At 35.5% G+C, this 22,892-nt stretch overlaps 1 protein-coding gene across 2 annotated transcripts in view; it reads left to right on the top strand.

Moving 5' to 3' along the window:
- LOC145693093 (oxysterol-binding protein 1-like) overlaps positions 1 to 22,892 on the top strand; it is a 327,552-nt gene that overhangs the window by 93,226 nt on the left and 211,434 nt on the right. The window contains exons 7-8 of one of the 2 annotated variants that reach the window (XM_081768781.1): positions 10,266 to 10,316; positions 19,638 to 19,742. In XM_081768781.1, the coding sequence (XP_081624907.1) occupies positions 10,266 to 10,316; positions 19,638 to 19,742 (156 nt within the window). The remainder of the gene's footprint in view (positions 1 to 10,265; positions 10,317 to 19,637; positions 19,743 to 22,892) is intronic. The other variant, XM_081768782.1, reaches the window with a different exon arrangement.

The raw sequence follows: 22,892 nt of genomic DNA, 5'->3' as shown, positions 1-22,892 counted from the left end.
CGGCCACTTGCTACCTCCTGTCAAACCTCTGGTGATTTAGCCGCTCTCCTCGGCCATTAGCGACTTCGTCGCTGATCTGCTTGTTTATCATCGATTCCAAAGTCATCCCAACTGATCTCTGTTCTGATCACCATCTTCTATGATCTTATCAACTTCAAATCTCATCCACCTCATTAGCTGGACTCTGTCCTTTCCTCAGGTCTCGTCGATCTTTTTGGTAGTCATTCAATCGTTCACTAGCGTAGGTACGCATCACTTTCTCTGTGCGATTGTTAGGCCTTACAAAACTAAGTAATGATCAAATGTATCTAAATTATCCGTTAAACTTTCTTCCAGAAACTTCCAAACACTTCTTTCCAATATGTAAAAGTTTTATCTCCTCGAAACGTATACCAAAACGTAGCATGTATAAACACAATATATATAAAAAATTTCAAAACTTGCACAAAGTGATCTATATAAAACGTTGAAAAATAATCACCATATTAAACTTCATTTTGTTTCAAAGATAACAACAGAATATCAACCAAATCTCAAACAACATTTTGTCTGATAATTTACATCACATCTAACCTTCGTAATATTCTCCCCAGTGCTAATCAGAAATTAACTTCCTCTTACTACAGAAATACTTGTAATTACGTTCTTTTGAAAATTAAAATAATAAATAGTAACACGAAGTTGTAATATTAGTAAATTAACTTGTTATGTTAATTACTATTACCAAAGCATCTATATACAGTTTCTTAACAACATTCTTTCCAAAGTCGAAGGTTGTAATTAATAAAGCCCGGAATTGTTGGCGAAATACAAGCCCGAACACGGCTGTCAAAATTGCAAAATAAACACCCAAAAATGGCAGGTAAAATGGCAAAATAAAATAAACAAGCAATCACGAACTTTGGGGGAAAAATAGATACTAAAATATTAAAAGCTATAATAGGCTATAATTCGTTTACTAATCAAATAAAATGTTTTAATTTGCACTTTGTACTTACCACTTAAAATTGCGCAACCCGTGAAGGGACGACATCTAACAATTCATCCTTCAGTAGTAACAATGAAACAATAACTTAAAAACACTGTCACATTTTATTCATTCACGGTTATATTAGCACAAATATTCAAAGCACAAGAAATACTAAAGTGAAGTCATTTTACACTACACTAGCAGTTTATTTTCACTTACGAAAGGTTTTTCATATTTTTGTTCTCTGAAATTATTAACATCTTTTTAAGATTTTCAAAGGAAAGACTTTGTTTCCTATCAGAAAGAATTCGCTTTAGATGTGAAAATGATCTTTCCACGTCTATAGATGTCACTGGAGCATACTTGAAACATGTAATTTGGGAAGGATCCATGTCACTGTCAACCAGTGGCGTATTTACGATTTTGTTTCGGGAGGGGCTTTGCTAACTTTCGGGGGGGGGCTTTGCCTGAAAATATGAAAATTCTGCAAGATATTTCATATACTTTACTATAGTAAGTAAGATTTCGGGGGGGGGCTTAAGCCCGGAAGCCCCCCCCCCCCTAAATACGCCACTGCTGTCAACAGTTGTATCAATCAGCATCACCTTCCATAACACTAGCGATGTCCTTCAATTTTCCCAAATCTGGATTAGTACTCACAACACGATCATACTTACGCCGAATGTACTCGCCCTTGTCACCAGGTACAACACTCAGATCGTTGAGAGTATCATTGAAGATTTTCAGAGAAATAGCGAGGGTTTGTTCTTTTCTTTCTTTCTTTTTCTTTTTTTCTTTTTCTTTTTTTTTTCAAGCTTGGCAATAGCATCTGTTAACTTTGCAAAATGTGTTGCAATGAAGACTAAGTCCTTTTTCAAGGAATTCTTCTTAAGCAAACTTTGAGCAACCTTAATTGAAGACGCATCATCCTCATCAGAAGTATCAATGATTCTTTTGATGGGTTCAAAGTTGTTAGCATAATAGAGAACAGCTGTAATCCATGTACCCCATCTCGTTAAGACAGGCTGTGGTGGAAGTGGAAGTTCAGGGGCTAATTCGTGAAACCCACTTGCTCGCGAGGGAGCTTTCAGAAATAACTTTTTCACATTTGACACAAGAAGGTCAACGTCAGGAAAATAAGAACGAACTTCCTCTGCAATTCTATGTAGTGCGTGCGCCAGACAGGTGACATGCAGCATACGTGGAAATAGAACCTTAAGGGCTTTTGCTATACTTTTCATGTATGCAGCTCCGTCTGTGACAAAAAGAAGGACCTTATCGTATTTTACACATTCTGGCCACAGAATTCTCAGCGATTTTGTATATACCTGTGCAATTGCCGTGCCATTTACTTTTTCTAGAACTTCTGATGCAATCAAAAATGTTTGTGTGCCTTCTTCCCCTCCCAAATTTCCAATTACAACGTTGACAATGGAACGTCCTAGAATATCGCAAGTTTCATCAATTGAAATTCATATATTTTTGTCAGCAACACTTTTGCGGATATCGTCAATAGTTCTGCTGTACGCGCTATCAACGTAAGCCTTTCTCAAAGATGATTCACTTGGAACTTTTTGTTTTGTGTATTTCTCGAGAATGTTTCTAAAGGAAACATTTTCTAACTTCCATAAAGGAATGTCCGTGTTAATTAGAGCTTCACACAAATCATTCGCAAAACTGTTAGTACGCGAAGCGAGATTCGTGACTGTTCCAAGATTTTGAACCTTTTCCCCAGCTGATTTGCGTGTCCTTGGAGAATTGTGTTTTGCAGTGCTTATATGGTGTGATACAAAATAACGCTTTTCAGCGGAAACGAAAGTTTCACATAACTTACAAAATAGTACAGGACCGTCTGTTGAAAACACAGTACGCCCGAACTTACTCACAAATTTTTCCAACTTCTGTTGCCTAGAAAGACCAGCTTTCGGCATCTTAAAATACTGAAACGCACATCAGGCGTGTGAATCTGTATCACGCACGCCTAAGATTCACAATAACTGCCTACCTGACTACTTCTTGAAAGTAAGCATCTTCGTTTGTCATTCCAAGAACCGAACACTGCTTCAAAAATTCCAAGAACTGAATACGTTCTAGCATCCCCGCCTCTCCAGTTGTCACATTCCAACGGGAATAGACCAGTTATTATCAGACACCAAGGTCGCTTGGCGAGATAAGAGCGACTCAGATCTGTGGTATGCTGTCATTCATGAGCAAATAAAGAGTAGTGGAAGAGAAAACCTATGACAATGGCAACAAATTGTTTCTAAATTGTAAAATTGCACTTTTTCTGAAAATATCATGAAAATTGCAATAATGGCACTTACGGTATTTTGCCGTTAATTCCGGGCTTTAGTAATTAAATATAAAGTATTCATATTTTTCCTTTAATTTAAAAAAATGCGTGATCACACAACTGTAGATTGACCAAGATTTTGCCGTGGAATATGTATTACGCTAAAATTATTCCAAAAATGTTGTACATTTCAAAAAAAAAAAAAAAAGGCAAAATGTCAGTACTAGTAGGATACAAAAACCATAATATATGAATGATAGGATAGGATTTTAGATTTCTGGGCTTTCGGCATCTAAGGCCATTTAGGCTTTCACGTTTTTTTTTTTTTTTTTTTGAGGGATGACGTCCCTCGGCGAGCACACAATCCGGGGAAGGGGAAGGAAGGAAGCGGCCTGGAACCTATAAGTTAGGTACCACCCCGGCATTTGCCTGGTGTGAATGAGGAAAACCCAGGAAAAACCTCATTCAGGGTGGCTGGCCTGAAAAAGCGTTTTACACTTTTTCGACCGAGTGGCAATATATGAATGAATGTATATAGTGCAATTGTGGATCAAGTTTAGTAAGTAGTGATCCATTTGATTTAGTTTAACTTTCTAGAGTTCGCTGGCAATTATGTATGATGATACGGCATCATTATGGTTAAAGCAGCTTTCATTTGTGTAAATAAGGTAAAGAAAACAACAGTTACGCTTTATTTTATTACTCTATTCTAAATTAAAAATTAATACTAACCTTGTATCTCTTATATTCACTTTTTGAGATACAAGATTAGTATCAATTTTTAATTCAAAACATGTATCACGTGGCGTGCATTAGCAGTATCTCTGTGTCCTATTAAAAAAAATGACAAGTTGATTTTTCTCCTTTGTCACAATATGAGAGATTAAAATAAAGAAGCAAAGGAAAGAGTTGACGAAAGATGCACAGATGTAATGTTTTCTCACAGTGAAATAAATTTGCCTGGCAATTTATCTAATATTTATTAATTTACCTAAAGTTATAATTCTTCTAAAAATGAAAGGAAAATTTTAAAAACAGTTATATGTGATACTATATAATTTGGTATATTCCTATATTTAAATTTATATGTACTTTAGGGCGGAGCGAAAAATCACTTTTTTACATATCGAAAACACAATAGTGTGGAAAAGTTGTCAAGTGATGTTGAGAAAATACTGTAAAAATGTTGTTACTGACATCGAATATCGAATATGATCCATCTGTAGAGAAGATGGTGAGAGACGTCGCTCAATGTGTGAAATCTGTTTAGGACAAGGCTTCCATTCCTACTGTGCCATTAGAACATGTAGTTGAGCTTCTACTTGTCTTGCACGGAAAATATACAAGAAGTATGTTAAATCTGAGAAGAAAACGAAGGTTTCTGCTAGTTTCCAGAAAAATTTAAACAAGATTACACGAAATTATTTGGTATATGTTCCTGTAAATGTCATGAACTTTCCATGTACTCATGTGAATTAAGAAAGAAAGTAGATAGGAAGGAGTGGACATTTCTGCAAGATCAGAGAACAACACGAGTAGGCAAAATAGAGGGAGTTGGCTACGAGGAGTCTTTAAACTAGGCGTACGCACTAAAAGGAAATCACGAGAGATCACCTTCCAACAGTCTTCTCACATATCACAAACGAATACTTCTAATGAACTCCAGACATCATCTTCTGATGGCGATGAGTCAAGTGTTGATGATTACTTTGCGAAACAACAGAATATTAGAGAAAAAAGAAGCAAGCAGCAACGACGTGTCCTTAGACCTCTCGTTACGCTAGCAAAACAATTTGGAACATTTGATCGTGCAACTACTTCGATAGCAACAACTACGTTGTAATTTTTGGGGGGAATAATTGATCCAAAGAATGCTGGCCAAACGATAGACAGCTCAAAAATCCAGCGAGAACGGGAAAAGATACTACAAAAGGAAGTTCTAAAGACTTGATGACCTTAAAAATCTAACTCTATGCAGGAAAGAGACTGTAGGTCACTGATTTTTAGTAAAAAGATACCCTACTTGTAAAGATGGAGCCAAACACGTGTGATTAATGAGAACTTCAAGATACATACCACAAAAGGAGCGGCAATCGGTTCAAGAAGTAATCCAAAATAACTGTTATTTCGCTAACCCGGAGAATAAAATGCTTTGTATGGTTGACAATGAAAGACTTCACGTTAGAAAAGATGCATGGGGAAAGACAGTCAACGCAAGGGAAAACGCTAGGAACGAGAAGAGTAGAGATAATGATAGTAGCAACAGTAGGAAGACGAAACGAGGAAGACCAGCTAAAGTAGACAATGAGTCATATGTAAAATAATAATAATAATAATAATAATAATAATAATAATAATAATAATAATAATAATAATAATAAAATAAAAATGCTACCAGCGCTCAATTTGAATGCAAACGATTACACATACCTTATCAATTGGGAATCAGTTGAAGTGGCGCATCCTCTAGCGCTGTCTTGTTTTGTAATAAAGAAATGTACAGTAATAACCATGAACTTCCAGGCATAAAAGAAGCTTTGAAATATTCCCGTCACATCCAGAATACAGAACACTGGTTGAAACTTGTAAAAGAAGCATCTGCAGCAGTTTGTGGCAGAGATAGTTTTATCAAACTTAAACTAAAATCCCAATCTGTAAGCCCAAAAGTAGAAACAGTGGCAAACTATGCTTTGCAAAGAATAAAAGATCTAACTTTGAACAGACTGTACGGATGGTAGGGTGGGCATGGGTGGGACCCGACCTGCACCCACGTCCTCGTCGTGGATCCTGGGTCGTTCCACTGAAACAAGCAGATAGGTGTAGAAAAAGTATGTATTTTATATTAAGTAGATTGTTATTTTGATCAAATTGGCTATTGTGTTATTCCAAATGTGCCTAAATCATGCAGAAAATATCTCTTAAATTTTATATATTGCTTAAGTTAAGAAATATAGATAATATTTTCGTTCATTTACCGAAAAAACACAAGATTGATGTGTACGACGGGTTTGCATACCCTATAAAGACACAATATCTTTTTTGGCGATTCGCCACCCGGATATTATACGAGGGCCATCCGGAAAGTGGTACCCGTTTGTGCAATAAAGATACAGTAGTACATATTAACAAATATACACATTTTTATTGGAAAGAGCATATTTTACACTACTTCTCCATATAATCACCAAGCAAATTGAGGCATTTGTCATAACGTGTGACGAGTTTTTGTATTCCAGCGTCATAGTTTTCCGCCGCCAGCGAATTGAGATACGTAGTCACGCCTCGTTTAAGTTCTTCGTCGCTGCCAAATCTTTTTCCCGCCAGAAAGTCTTTAAACTTCGTAAAGAGATGAAAATCCGAAGGAGCCAAGTCCGGGCTATACGGTGGATGGTCGATGCTTTCCCACTTGACTTGCTGCAGAAGTTGTTGTGTTTTCGCAGCTGCATGGGGCCTAGCATTGTCATGAAGGAGAATGACGCCTGTAGACAACAGACCTCGCCGTCGATTTTGTATTGCCCGCCGTAATTTCTTTAATGTTTCACAATACGCATTAGAATTAATTGTGTCTCCACGGGCCACAAAATCAATGAGCAGTACACCTCGTCGATCCCAGAATATGGTTGCCATGAGTTTCTTGGTGGACGGAACTGTCTTGAATTTTTTTGGTTTGGTTGGTGAATGAGCGTGATGCCACTCCATGGACTGTCGTTTACTCTCAGGTGATGCATAACAAACCCATGTTTCGTCCCCTGTAATGATGCGATTCAGGAAAGAGTCTCCTTCATCGGAATAACGCCCCAGAAAGGTCAGTGCTGCAGCCATACGCTTGGTTTTGTACTCATCTGTGAGCATGCGAGGGACCCACCTTGCACAGATTTTTGAACAATGCAGATGGTCTTTGACAATTTCATGAACAATTGTTCGAGACAAGACAATTTCATGAACAATTGTTCGAGACACATTAGAAAAATGTTCACAGAGTTCATCAATTGTGACGCGCTGATCGTTCCTCACGCATTCGTCTACTGACCTCAGCAGTTCGTCTTTAATGACAGATCGTCTCCCTGAACGCTCCTCGTCGTGTGTACTCCCCCTTCCCAGGTTGAAGTTGCGACACCAGCGCCGAACAGACGACTCGTCCATCACATTGTCTTCATACACCTTCTTTAATAGGCGATGAACTTCACAACGTCGAACGTTTCGTGCATTAAGAAATTTAATCACGGCCCTCACTTCACAACTGGCGGGGTTCTCAATTCGTTTAATCATTATAACAAGCACAGACACAACACAGGCACTGCTAGCGTCACGCAACCTCGCATAGAGCAGGCAGACAAGCCACTGACGCGGTCTGACCTTGCCCAGGAATCACCTCTTACCGACAAACTGTAAGAGGTGATTCCTTACATCAAAATAAGAGAAAAAGTTCATATGGACCTATGGCGAAAAGTGCATAGTTTCAGAGGTAGAGCTGTCGAAAATCGCGAAAAAGTAAAAATTTCAATAGGCGCTATTTCGAAATCAAGAAACTTTGGACGGTGGTCTTCATCAGTGTAAAGCAAGCCCGGCATACGCAAAGGATGCCCTATTACAATTTGTCGATATAGTTGGTTAACATCCTGCATATATATATATATATATATATATATATATATATATATATATATATATATATATATAGAGAGAGAGAGAGAGAGAGAGATAGATATAGATAGATAGATAGATAGATAGATATAGATATATATAAGATTATAAATGATTGGAGCGATTTCACAACTCTATAATAACTGTATTACTGTATATATTGCGATAATTTTTTTCACACAGTAGAAAAACTCAAAAAGTTTTTGTTAACAATTATAAATGTTCGATATGTGCCCCCTTAGTGATTCGACAGACATCGAGCCGAAAATCAAGTTCTTCCCACAGTCGGCGCAGCATGTCCCTATCAATGAGTTCAAAAGCATTGTTTATGCGGGCTCGCAGTTCTGGCAGGTTTGCTGGTAGAGGAGGTGTAAACACTGAATCTTTCACATAACCCCATACAAAAAACCAAAGTTCTACGCATGGGGTTAGGTCAGGAGAGCGTGAAGGCCATGTCATGAAATGCTTTCTCGGCGCCTGTCGACATCTTGTCTCATTGCTCACTGCTGCGCTCTCGTGGGAGAAATCTGAAGTACACATGCAACAAACAAAATTTTGAATTTTTCTACGTTATGTTGAGTTTTGTTACTATATATATATATATATATATATATATATATATATATATATATATATATATATAATTTTAAAACACATTTTTCTGACCAGAACAAAATGAATTATTTAATAATTATAATATATATACAGAATGTCCCTAAAGTCCATTGTCACCCCGTGTATCTTCGAATCGACTGTGAATATGAGAAAACGCAAAAAAAAAAAAAAAAAAACAAGTCCATCATTATGTTAAGGGGCTTGAATTTGGAACTATAAAAGATCTACCTCAGACACCCCATATAGGGATACGTGGGATCAACTTGAAAATTTTAAATAGCAAAGGGGTTCGAGTAATATATTGTTGGAAAGGATTGGACAAGAGAAATATTTTCCCGAAAGTTTCAAGTCTCTTGGTTGACCCCATCCAAAATGGCGGTGCTTCACATTTCGTGTCCATAAACTCCGTTGCCACTTCGTGTATCTTCAAATCGACTGCGAATATGAGAAAACGCAAAAAGACGTCCATCATTATTTTAAGGGGCTTGAATTTTGAGCTATAACAGGTCCACCCCAAACACTCCCTTATAGGGGTGCGAGGGGTCAACTTGAAAATTTTAAATGGCAAAGGGAGTCGAGTAATATGTCTTTGGAAAGGACTCGATAAGAAAAATATTTCGCCGAAAGTTTCAAGTCTCTTGGTTGACCCCACCCAAAATGGCGGGGGTTCACATTTCGTGTGCATAAAGTCCGTTGCCACCCCATGTATCTTCGAAACAACTGAGAATATGATAAAATGCAAAAACACGATCCCTCGTACCCCTGTCTGGCAGTGTCTGTTGGACCTTTTATGACTCAAAAAATTCAAGCCTCTTAAAGTAATGATGAACGTGTTTCTGCGTTTTATCATATTCTTAGTCGTTTCGAAGATACACGGGGTGGCGACGGACTTTATTTACGCGAAATGTGAACCTCCGCCATTTTGGATGGGATCAACATAGGGACTTGAAACTTTCCTCAAAATATTTCTCTTGTTGAGACCTTTCCAACGATATATTACTCGACCCCCTTTGCCATTTAAAATTTTCAAGTGAATCTGGAGTAGACCTTTTATAGCTCAAAACTCACACCCCTTAAAATAATGATGGACGTGTTTTTGCGTTTTTTTTTATATTCGCAGTCGTTTCGACGATACACGGAGTGGCGACGAACTTTATGGACATCCTGTATATATTTAGAAAGTGAAATGTAATGAAAATTCTTAATGGTAGTCATATTTTAAATAATCAATATCCATTATATTTAGAATATACTCTTTAGAATATATGATATATAGTTGTTATTTGGCCATTTGTTTTTGTGATAATTGTCTTTTCTTCTTTTCTATTTTGTATGATTGCCTAGATAGATGGATTCTTACAGGTAAAAAAATATTATAGAAATTTAAGTATTAAAATGGTTAAATATATACCTTAAAATTTTCGCTACGTAATCTATTCGGCACACTATTTGGAAGTATATGCATAAATATCTAAATTTTAAATATGCTCATGTTTTTACATGAGTTATTCCATAATAGCATTCCGTATTTCATTGCTAAGTTAAAAGAGGATTTTTTTTTTTTACAGTTTTAATAGCCATTTTTTCACGATGTAATACATAGAATAATACAGTGTTTTAACACCTATTCCTTACTTCTCTGCAAGACTAGAAACTTCCATCGAATTCCTGTTTAACTAACTTATATCAGTATTTTTTCTCTTGTTATTACCTAGTACTTAATAAAAAATTATTTCTCAACAGAAACAAGTTGAAGAGAAAAGTAAAGAGGAAGAATTGCGAATTCGAAAAAAGGTAAGTGACACATACTTTTAATACATAAAAAATAAAGTATTCTAAAATGAAGTATGTAAAAGAATGATAAAAATTATAATATATAGTGCGGTGTCCCGTAATGATTAGTAACTGGACCTCCATTTATATATATTATTACAATCATGTAAATCAGAAATATTTTTGAGGTTTATATAAAACTAATTATAAATCTGTCAGCAAGCCTAGATGACTGAATGCTTTGAAGTGATATATTAAAAGATTTTCGGTAACATTTCGAATCAATAAAATAAATTAATGAAAATGTATCAGAAGCTTGTAAGATAAATATAAGTCTTCTCGTGTTGAACCTAAAATAAGCATCAATAATGGACCCATAATGAAATGTACAAACTTCAAATACTTAAAAATCAATTAGAATTAAAAACGTGAAGACTCCTAGATGATAACTCTAATGATCCATCACAGATAGTCTAAATAAACAATCAATTTGGACAGTAACATGCTGCTTTAAATATTTTATAGAATTGTATCACAGATGATACCAGTATTTTCTAATGCTTTACAGTGATTTGTTTTATATCGTAAATCAGACCTTTGAAATCAAAAAATTGCAATAGAAAAAATTAGAATTAACGAAATAAATATCATTGTACCAATCAAACACACGTACACACACTAACATATATATATATACATATATATATATATATATATATATATATATATATATATATATATATATATATATATATATATATATATATATATATATGAGCAACCAAGTGAAGCAACCAAGAATATATATATATATATATATATATATATATATATATATATATTCTTGGTTGCTTCACTTCTTGATTCCTAGATTCACTAAAGAATATTTCTTAATATCGAAATTTTGTAGTTTCCATTTTTTTTACCATGCCTGGCTAGACGCCTGGCTTCATGGGCAGTTTTACATGAAAGTGTAAGAGCTGTATTTGTTTTAGTACTTTATTTTAGAATAAAATTAACGAAGTACTTTACAATATATTATCTTTGACTTGCTGACTGGCATCTGAGAGTGATAATGAAAATAGTTGATTAACCATGTAGAAGATATTTAGATATAAGGGAGGTTAAACTGTGGAACCAAAAGTTTAGGCAACGGGGAAATTATCTGTACAAGTAAACAAATAATGGAAATTGATTATACTAAATAGATTTCGATGCTTTGTTTGGTATATAGGTTTTCGTATTAGGAGTAGACGTTAATTCCTCTAACGTAACGTAGTATACCTAGTGCAAAGTGATTCGACGTGAAAAAGAGTGTAAGAAATAGTGATGCGTCCACAAATATTTTCTAGTGATTAAAGAGCTTTGTCCCTGGTTTGTATCATCTCATTGGAGAGCTACAGAACAGCAGCGAAGAACCGAATGTGTACTTGATATTTCTACTATTTGCATCATTGGATGTTAAAATTGAACAGGTTATTGAGCTTCGCCAAATAGAGTAGGAATACAAAACAACAGTAATTTATTATTGACATATCTAGTATTTATTAGTTACTCTTTCTTATCTCTAAAAGACGATCAGTAGATCGAAAATATTAGTGAAGTTTTGTTTCTGTTACTAATGTGTCTTTTGTATGTAGATATAGTATATCTTATTTTATATATAACTTCATTTTTTCATTATGGTTCGTGATGATCTCCCTCTGTGAAGTATCTGGTTCTTGACACTACAGGGAGACAGAGTACCTTATATTGGAGAAATATTAATTGATTTGTACACATGACAATTAAAATAAGTGGAAGTTGCAGTTATAAGAAATAGTAGCTCTTTCCTCCAGGAGAATTGTTTCAGTGTATGTATGCCCGATAGTTCGACAACTAACATGGGAGTACTGACATGTGCCAAAGTATGACATGTCTGGATGTTCCTTCATTTGGAACAAGAAAGATGAGTAGTTGAGCATTACTTAGAAAACCACGAGATAAATAAGCAGAATCATGAAGGAATCGCCATTACGCAGTATAACAAAACTTGTCTTGTTCAAACACACAAATACACAGAGAAAAAGAGAGAGAGAGAGCATAAAAAAGATGAGGAAAGAGAGAAAATGATGAGAAAAGAAGGAAAGAAAAATAGCGGAAGACATGGAAATACATGAAATTTTAACGCTTAAGGATACAGTCTGCGTCTCTCCCTCCTGCACCCTCTCTGTCTCGTGTTTTTCTACCTTTGTGGGATAAATCTCTTTCAGTAGCAATCGTGAACATCATTTACAGCGCTTAATTTCTTGAAGAAAATAACTGGAAAATCCAGGCAGCGAATCAAACCAAGAACTTTGGGAATGAGTCTTACATGCTCTTTACTTAGCTATACAGACTATAAAAAATAATAAATCAGCCAGTAAACTCGCTATTGTCAGCGAGTTACACCCACTTCCATTTGTGGTTTGATTTTTATTTATGGCCTTTAGACATCTATGACTCAAGCACCCTGGTTCCATAAAAATGTTTGATCTGTAGATCAAGATCAAGTTGGAAATTATCCAAAATCTCGAGAAGTTACTGTTGCACCAACATATATATCTCGGATTAATCGAGGACTAAAATAGTGACTTCGTAAAACAACGAAACGAGTCGTCGCACTAGTATTCGACGCGCGAATGACATCTCGTAACATTGTTACGTAACCCATGTTCAGTATAAATGTAACTTTGAAATCCCTGTTTTTAAGGTTCGACTGTCATTTGTTCGGGAGACTTCGTGCCAGTAACATGATCTCTCGCTCGCTGGACGTTTGTATCGTAACAAACGAAAGTCATGACTACATATTTCTTTTTTGAGTGTATTTGGTGGTCATCGTACGACGAAGTTTCAGCATGAGTTGCCTTCGTAAGAATACCGCACGTATCAATTTTGGACAAGTAAGTCAGAAGGCTACTTTAATTTTTGTACATGAAAGAATTCGTTAAACATTTAAATCAAAAATTGATCTAGTTCATAATAACGAAATTGAAAAAATGAAATGAAATCTGAGTTTTATGCCCACGATTATGCCGTGTAGGCTAAAGGAGACGGTGATGAAGAAATAATAAATGAAATGGTGGAATGAAGAAAGTGGGAGGAAACGGGAGAACCCCGAGAAAACCCACGCACACGGTGTTTGTCCACCACAAAGTCCACTTGGCAGAGCTGGGATCGAACCGGAAACCCCGAGCACCAGAGGGTGACTCTTATCACTGAGCCACCCCGGCCCCAATAACGAAATTGACTCTATACGGAAACTACTATAAGTTAGTCAACATGATGTTTGAACAAATTCTATCGACAACTAACGGTGCAGTCAAATACACCGATACTGACGATGAACATTTACTTCCTATTGATCTCGCTGACAACAGTATTACTGTCATTAGTGTCTTTGTGCCTCATGGAACTTAGTAATCAGCAGTTAACACTAGTTTTTTTCTCATTATAGTAAAATATAGTCAATCTTAGACGAACTGTATTCTGCAGACCACGTATGTGTTGCCCGTAATGGATGTAAATTAATTAAAATTAAGATTAAATAAAATAGTCCAATTATTACAGGTTGTGGTTTGCGCCTCTTTTGTAATTAATCAGGTCAAGTCCAAATATGTGCTTTGTGTAATTCACAAGAACATTTTGTTCAAGACTGCCCCCACAAAAACGGTCTGGACTACAGAGTTCTTCTGCCAGTTCGAAGCTCTCAGCTGGCACCGCTTCATACACCTCACAATCTTCCACCTAAAAGATAATTTTTGAATATTAGTAACTTTACGAAGTTCCCTTTGCTTACTTTTGATCAACTGGTACATCTTCCCATCATGATACTTTAGCACTTGACACATTCCAAGATCTCGCCATTCGCCCTGAAGGAGTTATTTCTATTGAACCGGAAGTTGTTGCCACTCTGGATACTACTGCAATACCCTCGTCTGCTTCTGACCACAAAGCCCAAGAACATCTATACGAAGAACAACTCGCCCAGGTAGATGAACAAATGTCACCGAAGGATTTATTTGTTGATCCAAGTACGCGCCAGGATCACAATAATAAATCTGATATGCACGTGAGAGCAGACTCAAACCACACCATTGACCGGACTGTGCAGTCACTTACTAGTGATTCTGCTAGCGAATCTGATTTCTGTGCCCCTGTACCTGAAAATCTTTCCAAAGGAAGAGAAAACTTGAAGGAAAAAAACAAAAATATATCTTGAATTCTTCGGGATTTGAACCCTACATGTTTTCCTCAATAACCGACGCTTTAACCACTTACCTATGTTCGAAGGTTGCAAACGGGTATTTCGAAGTTTTATTTATATTGAGTGTTTTACATAACAACACTACGAGATGTCATTCGCAGGTGGATTACTGGCAACTGGCTCCTTCAAGAACTACGGTAGGACTCGTTTCGTAGATTTATGAAATCACTATTTTATCCTCGATTAATCATATATATATATATATATATATATATATATATATATATATATATATATATATATATATATGTGTGTGTGTGTGTGTGTGGTGCAACAGTAAGTTCTCGAGATTGTGGATTAATTCATGCTTGTTATTGATCTAAGACCAAATGTTTTTTTATGGAACCCTAGAGGCTGAGCCATAGGTGCCTAAAGGCCGTAAATAAAATTCAAACTTCAAATTGAATTGAACTTGACAGTAGCAAGTTAGATAACTGATTTATTAACACATTTGTATGGTCTGCGTAACTAAGTAGACAGAGTGTGAGTCTCATTCTCGAAGCTCTTAGGTCGATTCCCCGCCTGAATTTCTAGTTATTTTCTTCGAAGAATTAAGTGCTGTAAATGTTCACGATTGCTACGAAAAGAGCTTTATCCCATAAAGGATTAAAAACACAAGACAGAGAGAGTGGGCAGGGGGGAAAGATGCAGATTATGTATTCTGAAGCGTTAAAATTTCATCTATGTTCATGTCTTCCTCTAGTTTTCTTTTTCTTCTCTTTCTTGCTATTTCTCAGTCTTTTAATGCTTTCTCTCTCTCTCTCTCTCTCTCTCTCTGTGTGTGTGTGTGTGTGTGTGTGTGTGTGTGTTTAAACAATCCAAGTATTATACATGATAATTCCTGCATGATGTTCATATTATCATTTTCCTTTACTTAAATTCCTATCTCCTGGAACTTAAATTAATTAAATTTCTTTCTATCTATCTCGTGGTTGTTCTTTAAGTGATGCACAACTACTCATTCTTTCTTGCTCTAAATGGAGGAATCTACTGACATGTAATGCTCTGGTGCATATCTGTAGTCATGTTGATTAGGTGTATAGTAAAAATATTCTTCTGGATTAAAGACCTATCATTTCTTACACTCCAACCTCCACTTACTTTAGTTGTTGCGTGTACAAATGTATTAATATTTTTCTCTACCTATTTCTCAGAAGAAAATAAATGTTCATCCTACTCCTGTTTTCTACTGACTTAATAGTTCCACTCATATAGTTAAGGTAAATGGTCATTAATCTGTGTTCGGGCAAAACATAGACGACGTAGACATGTTCAGTGAGAGCGGCTTAATAAATGAGACTTAGCTTCGGGAATATACAGGAGCAATAACAATTCATACTATATCTATCTATCTATCTTATATATATCTTATATATATCGAGTGTTGCAAAATAAGTGTTACAACTCTTGGGAGGTGATTACTGCCACTGAGACAAGAAAAAAGTTCTGTTGAACTTTCGGCTATCGGACATAGTTTCGGATCTACAAGGTGCCGAAAGCGTGGGAAAATGACTTTCGGACGCCAATAGTTCGGAAACTATCCAACGTAAAGAGGGCGGGTAAAAAAATCACTGAAGAGGTCATACCTGATTTATTGAATTTTGCATGTTTCACAATCCTACCATGAACGCGCAAAGGATTCCACAAAGGAACGTAGTGAGTCCCGGATAATCTGCCAAATGAAAATTGGTCTAAATGGATATAAATTGATAGGGTTTCTACCAGGTAACAATAATTCGTTTGTATTAAGTCGATATCTGGAATAGATACAAAATGGCGGACACCTTCATGCCCGTTGTGTGTTGTTCCATAATCGCCAGGTACGAATGCCGACCAACAGTGACACTCTGAGTATTAAGTGTAGGGAATTTGTACTCAAATGCTCTAGAAAGACATCTGGAGTGTCGGTAGAGCACAACAGATGAAGCAGGTGATTCACATGTGTGGAAACACGTAACGAAAAATGCCCAGAAAAAATGCACTGATACTAAGTAAACGTGAGTTCGAAGCGTCGGAAATGTAAGGAATAGCATCAAGAACATGAAAGCCATTGCCAATTCACCAATAATATTCCCTCAAACCGATGCAATATGATGTGCACGGTTGCATACCAATAAGGATGCAACAACTGAGGCCAGGTTGAAATTGTGCAAGGGGACCCACTAAGAAACTGGGTAAACTAAAGTAATATCACTAGTGGAATCGCATGATCGATATTGAAATTTGGCTAATAGGTGTGTTGATATCGACATGTAGCTAATGGACAAATGCCAACATGTCCCACTACTGCTGTGAACTATTGGCATCCGAAAGTCATTTTCCCACGCTTTCGGCACGCATAGATGCTTTGTCTAACACCTATATATATACAGGGTGTTAATGAACTACACCGACAAACTTTAAGAGGTGATTCCTCACATCAAACTAAGAGAAAAAGTTCATATGGACCTATGGCGAAAAGTGCATAGTTTCAGAGCTAGGGCTGTCCAAGATCGCGAAAAATCTAAATTTCAACATTCCCTATTTCGAATTCCAGAGACTGTGGATGGTGGTCCTTATCAGCATAAAGGAAATCAGGCATACACAGTTCAAAAGTGCTTATTTCATCAATTGTCAATACGTGTAAAGGTTATTCCCTACAGGGTGTAATTCTCAGATATGTTTTCAATAGTGTTTTCAGATATAGCTGGATTTCAAGAAGGGTCCAAAATAGGCAGGAGGTAAATCTTGACAACAATGGACATCCAATGCTTCGGAGGGAAGGCGGAAGTGTTATGAATCGGCAGCTACATGTTTCTTTGTGATTGGAATAACGTGAGGTGAGGTGATTTTAGTTTAGCGTCCCGTTCAGCAGCGAGGCTATATGAGACGTGGACCTACTGATTAACGTGGAATCCGAACCACATGAGCTCCCGCCGGGAGTTTGGAATAACGTGTTATGATATGTATTTCATGTTTTCTTCACTTAAAAGCGTGAGAGAAAACATCGCACTATGCGTTTTCCCGAGTACGAGAGACCGTGCTGCTGACGATCCTTAACACTTCCGACATCGCGCCAAAGGATTTCGTGTTCAATGCTATCAAGGCTTATCGTTTGCCTACTTTGGACCAATCATAAAATCAGAGCATATCTTAAAATTCGGTTCATGGCATGTCTGGGAAATTCACCCTCCAGGGAATCATCCGTACACCCATTGAACATTAATGAAATATGCTTTTTGGATTGCGTATGCGTGACTTCCTTTACGCTGATAAGGACCACCATCCATAGTCTCTCGAATTTGAAGTAGGACCTCTTGAAATTTGGCGTTTTCGCGATTTTGGACAACCCTAGCTCTGAAAGTATGCACGTTTCGCCATAGGTCCATATGAACTTTTTCTCTTATTTTGATGTGAGGAATCACCTCTTAAAGTTTGTCGGTATAGTTCATTAACACCCTGTATATATATATATATATATATATATATATATATATATATATACAGATTGTTTCAAAACAACACTGACAACGTTTGGGAGGTGATTCCTGACACCAAGATAAGACAAAGAGTATAGATCAACCTGGGTGCACAAATGCTTCCTTTCGGAGTTATAGGCTGCCAAAAACATGAAAACATGAACTTTAAAGGTTCATAGCTCCTAAAGTGTGAGAGCTACCGTAGTCGGGTCAAGACTTCACTTAAGAACTACTAAGCGCACTATCCAGATATACAAGTTTCAGAATCTTGTAGTACTTCCGCAATTTTTTTCGAATTAGTGAATAGTTCAGATTATATGCCCATTGCCTAACTCCGTCTATAAAAAGAGTTGCGTGAGCACCTTAGGATTCTGAAACATGTATCTTTGGATAGTGCACATACTAGTTCCTAAGTGAAGTCTTGACCCGATATATCCCCTAGTAGGTAGGTCCCATAGTTTAGGAGCTATGGACTTTTAAAGTTCGATTTTTCATGTTTTCGGGAGCCTATAACTCCGAAAGGAAGCATTTGTGCATCCAGGTTGGTTCATATTTTTTGTCTTATCTTGGTGTCAGGAATCACCTTCCAAACGTTGTTGGTGTTGTTTTGAAACACCCTGTATATACAAAGAGAGAGAGAGAGAGGAAGCAAACATACTAAACAAGGCTACTTATAACTATTTCCAGGGAAACTAATAAGGTTTTTTTTGGGGGGGGCATGCCAGTTAATCATTTAACCTGAAAGAAACAAGCTTGGGGGTATTTACTTTTCGATTCTAAAGAACTATTTTTGAAACTACATTTGCACCATTTAATTCGATGAATTTCTTCTGTCACTTTTCCGATAATACCATAATCCTGTCACTAAAAGCATTTGGTGATCTGTAGTGTCAAAGTTATGACACGTGGTACTCGCAAACCTGTTTTCAACTTAATGACGTACAGGATGTTCTGCAGAGACAGAAGCCATACGATGCTAGATTTGGACTATACGGTGGATGCATTAAAACCTCGCAGCTAATTTATCTCGATTTTTGACGGATCGTTAAAATGTATCGATGTAATTTAACACAATTTGATGAAGGATATATAGGTCAATGGTGATGTCATGACTGCTTACATGCCAGTCTTGCTTGACTTTGGTCTTTCTGCTGTGATTATTCGCTCTGCGAGTAGCACCTCAGACACTGAATTAACCAGCACGAAAGCCACTCCATTTTCGGCTGATGCATTTGATAATATATCTTAGCCAAATAGCTCAACTTTCTTCATGGGTTTGTGCAGCAATTGCGTCTTCATCGAAGTAAAATTGTAAAATGGAGCGCAGTTTTGAAGAAACTTGACTCATTTTGACGGCGCAATAGGTTATGTCTCAATCCCAAGATTCCAGCAGTATTTACACGACTATTAGCACTAATAGTCATCCCTCACATAACGTTAGGCCTGACAGACTACGACTCGTATACCCTGATATTTGGGACATTAACTTCATTTCGTGCCTTAAAGGTTCAATAATTCTGAGAGTACCTAATATATAAATGTATGTATAATAAATTTTCTGCTTATTTAAAAATAAAATAATTATTGATACTTTTGTAGATGGTAAGAAGAACTATTATTCCTGCGAGGCCGAACATTTCTCTAAATCTTTGGGCTTTCATGAGAAACTGCATTGGCATGGATTTAAGCAGAATACCCCTGCCTGTAAGAATACTTATTTTATTATTAATTTATTTTGTTTTCTAACATTTTCGTAATCTAACTCGTTTATGAGCAAAGCTCAGTTCATTTAAGCATAAAATAGACAATCTAAAGAAAGACTCACTTGTAAAAGCCCGTGCGAAGTGTAAAAAATCAGAATATTTTGAAAGAATATGCTTGTTTTTCAAGTTGTTGCACAGTTTTGACGGTTAACAAAATCAGTGGGCACGATCCCCAAAAGCAATCTGTGCTCGAAGGAGAAAACTAGCCAGTATCATATTACCTCACGACTTGTTGAATAAAGCCAGTCTTACTAAATTAATAGTATTATGATCATTGATTTCTGTAACTATAACATAATAACCTGTAAGAAAAATTTTGTACCCTCCACAACACAGTCATTCAATCTCTCACAACCAATGTCCAATGCACAGTTTTGATTTTAACATTATTCAAATGTATTATTAAAAGCAAAGAATTTTTCCTGTCAACTTTTTATTAGAACAATCTTGAAATTTAACAACAATAATAGTAATTAGCATAAGTCGTATGAGTGCAAGTACCTTGAAATATTACCAACTGTAATAGAAGTTTCAAAACATCTTGAAGTTAATTAGATAAATTAGACAATTAATTGAACAATTTAGACAATTCCAATCTAATTTGAATTTTATCCTTGTCAAATTTATTCCCATTTAGAATTTTTAGCAAAATGTCTGTTCTTGTTTCTAAGGGCAAAACTACAATAGCTAACTTAATTTTATATTTTCTCCCGTCTAATTTATTCAACTTTTCTTTATATCATTCTCATATCATACAGTGTACTCTTTAAAAGCTACTCTACGACTACCAACTATTAAAACAATACTCACCAAACTCCAAAAAAAAAAAAAAAAAAAAAAATCAACTTACGTACTCGTATTGGTAGTCCATTCAATTGAGTATACACATCTGGTCCAATGACTATACTTCTACTACTTGAAAAACACATTTCATATATCCATTTATATTTAATAGACAATTAACTCCTTTATTCAAATGTGTTAGACCAATTCCGTTAACGTGAGATGGAACTATTGTTTTTTTACGAATTTAATTCTTTAAATTTAATACAGAAAAATGTATACTTTCCTTCATCCATACTTCCGTTCATACACAGGCAGTTTAAATAACGTATAATTAATTTGAAAATGAGTGGGAAATTTAACTTCTTTCAGTGAGAAACTTTTACCTAAAAAGTTTAGCTATAACGTTATTTCGCTTTTAAACATTTATTTATTAAAATGTCTGGTAATTATAAAAAGGAAACCGTTTATACTATATATCCTTTCCTTAGTTGCTAATTAAATATAATCCAAAACCACTTTTAATATCCGCTACTCGTAGGTAACGCTTTACACGATTTACACTACACATTTTATTTTCTGATTTAAAGCTATAATTTTGCTTTACTTTATCAAATTTTGCATTTAATATCGTAATCATTCATTAAATAATACAACATACTATTTATGTGGATTAGAAACTTTAATTTTTAGTTCAATGATTTTTAGTGTGGTAACTTAAATGATACGAATTTTAACTGACTCAATTCTCACTCACGTTTTTACACATTTCTTGATTCTTCAGAATTAATCAGCACTTATTTCAAATTCTTAATTACTCACACAACTACATTCGAAGTGAATGATAATGATAATGCTAATGGTAATAATAATATTTAATAATTAGAATCACTTAAATTGTAATTATTAAACATATTGCTACAATCGAACGATTTTCCTTTTTAACTTTACAGTTTTTTCGTAACATAGGGCTATAAGTGGCTGCAATTCCATATCGGTTAAGTATGTTTTGTTCGTGCAGCAGGTTTCTTCATTATAAAGAAGGCAGAGTGGCAAAAGAAGGCACAATCACCATGCTAGCTCAAGAGAGAAGAAAATGAGCGATACCATCGCTCACCCACACAACCTTTCTCCCGCCATTTATTGAGGAAAATAAAAAGGTTTTTAATTAGATTGGAATTTACATTGTGTTCATATCTGCCCATAGTTTCTTCTAAGCCTTTTAATATTTCATGTTACAATCTTCACTTCTTGAAAATTAATTGTTTGTGAGAATTTTTGAACAAATATAAGAAGCAATAACAAGTTCGTTATGTATCTTTGAATTTCTTGAATTTTCAAAAAAAAATATTATCGTTTATTTTTAAATATTTGTGATTAGTATTTTGTAGCTAGAAATGTTCATTAAAAGTGTTATACAACTTCCAATTATTAACTTCAAATCATTGAGTAAAATACTCTTTTAGAAGATTATATGTTCTACCATAGAACTTTGGAGTTTCTCAATTTAAAAAAGGCCTTTCTCTACTTCATTAGTAGACATAACAGAATGAAACATTTCCATAAAGATGACATTAACCATGGACATCATTCAAAACCTTTGACCGAGATCACAATAATCTGGAGAACATAATATAAGGCACCAACATTCACATATAAAGGACGAGCCTCTGTGAATATTAAAATGATAAAATATCAGATCTTATAATACACAACAGATGACAAATACAACACAACAATAATTATTCCGTCTTACAAATATTAACTATCTACATATTAAATTTGCTTTCTTATACCACATATTTTAACTATTTTAATGGTACGTTACTTTAATTACATATTTTTAGGTCACCCAACCATATAACATTACGTTCTTCTAGGGAAGAATTTTGTCATCCGTAACATGAACACGATGTAATGTTTTCACAATAACATCTTCCACGAACAAGATATTTATGGTGAAAAACCTCTTAATTTTAAAAGGACCAATCCAAATAAATATCGAACTCTGTTATTTTATCCTTTAAGGACGATTTTTGTGTTTTCATTAACGTGGGATCACCTACATTTAGATTTATTTCCCTACGAACTAGTTTAAATAATTTCTGCCACTTATTCCAAGATTTTTGCATATTGTCTATATCAAACTCCTATACTTCCTTTTGATTTTCATCGTGAATTTCAGTACCAGTTACTTGCTATCTAACTTCTAAAGGACTTATCAAAGCTCTTCTAAGGAATAACTATGTTGGAACTGCCTTTAACCCTTCATGTTCACACTTATTCATATTGTACTGACAATTTTTCA

This window comes from Thermobia domestica, chromosome 8 (assembly GCF_964235325.1).
Source record: "Thermobia domestica chromosome 8, izTheDome1.hap1.1, whole genome shotgun sequence".
Taxonomy (NCBI): Eukaryota; Metazoa; Arthropoda; class Insecta; order Zygentoma; family Lepismatidae; genus Thermobia; species Thermobia domestica.
The sequence above is the reverse complement of the archived record's forward strand: the minus strand, read 5'-3'. Positions and strand labels throughout refer to the sequence as shown.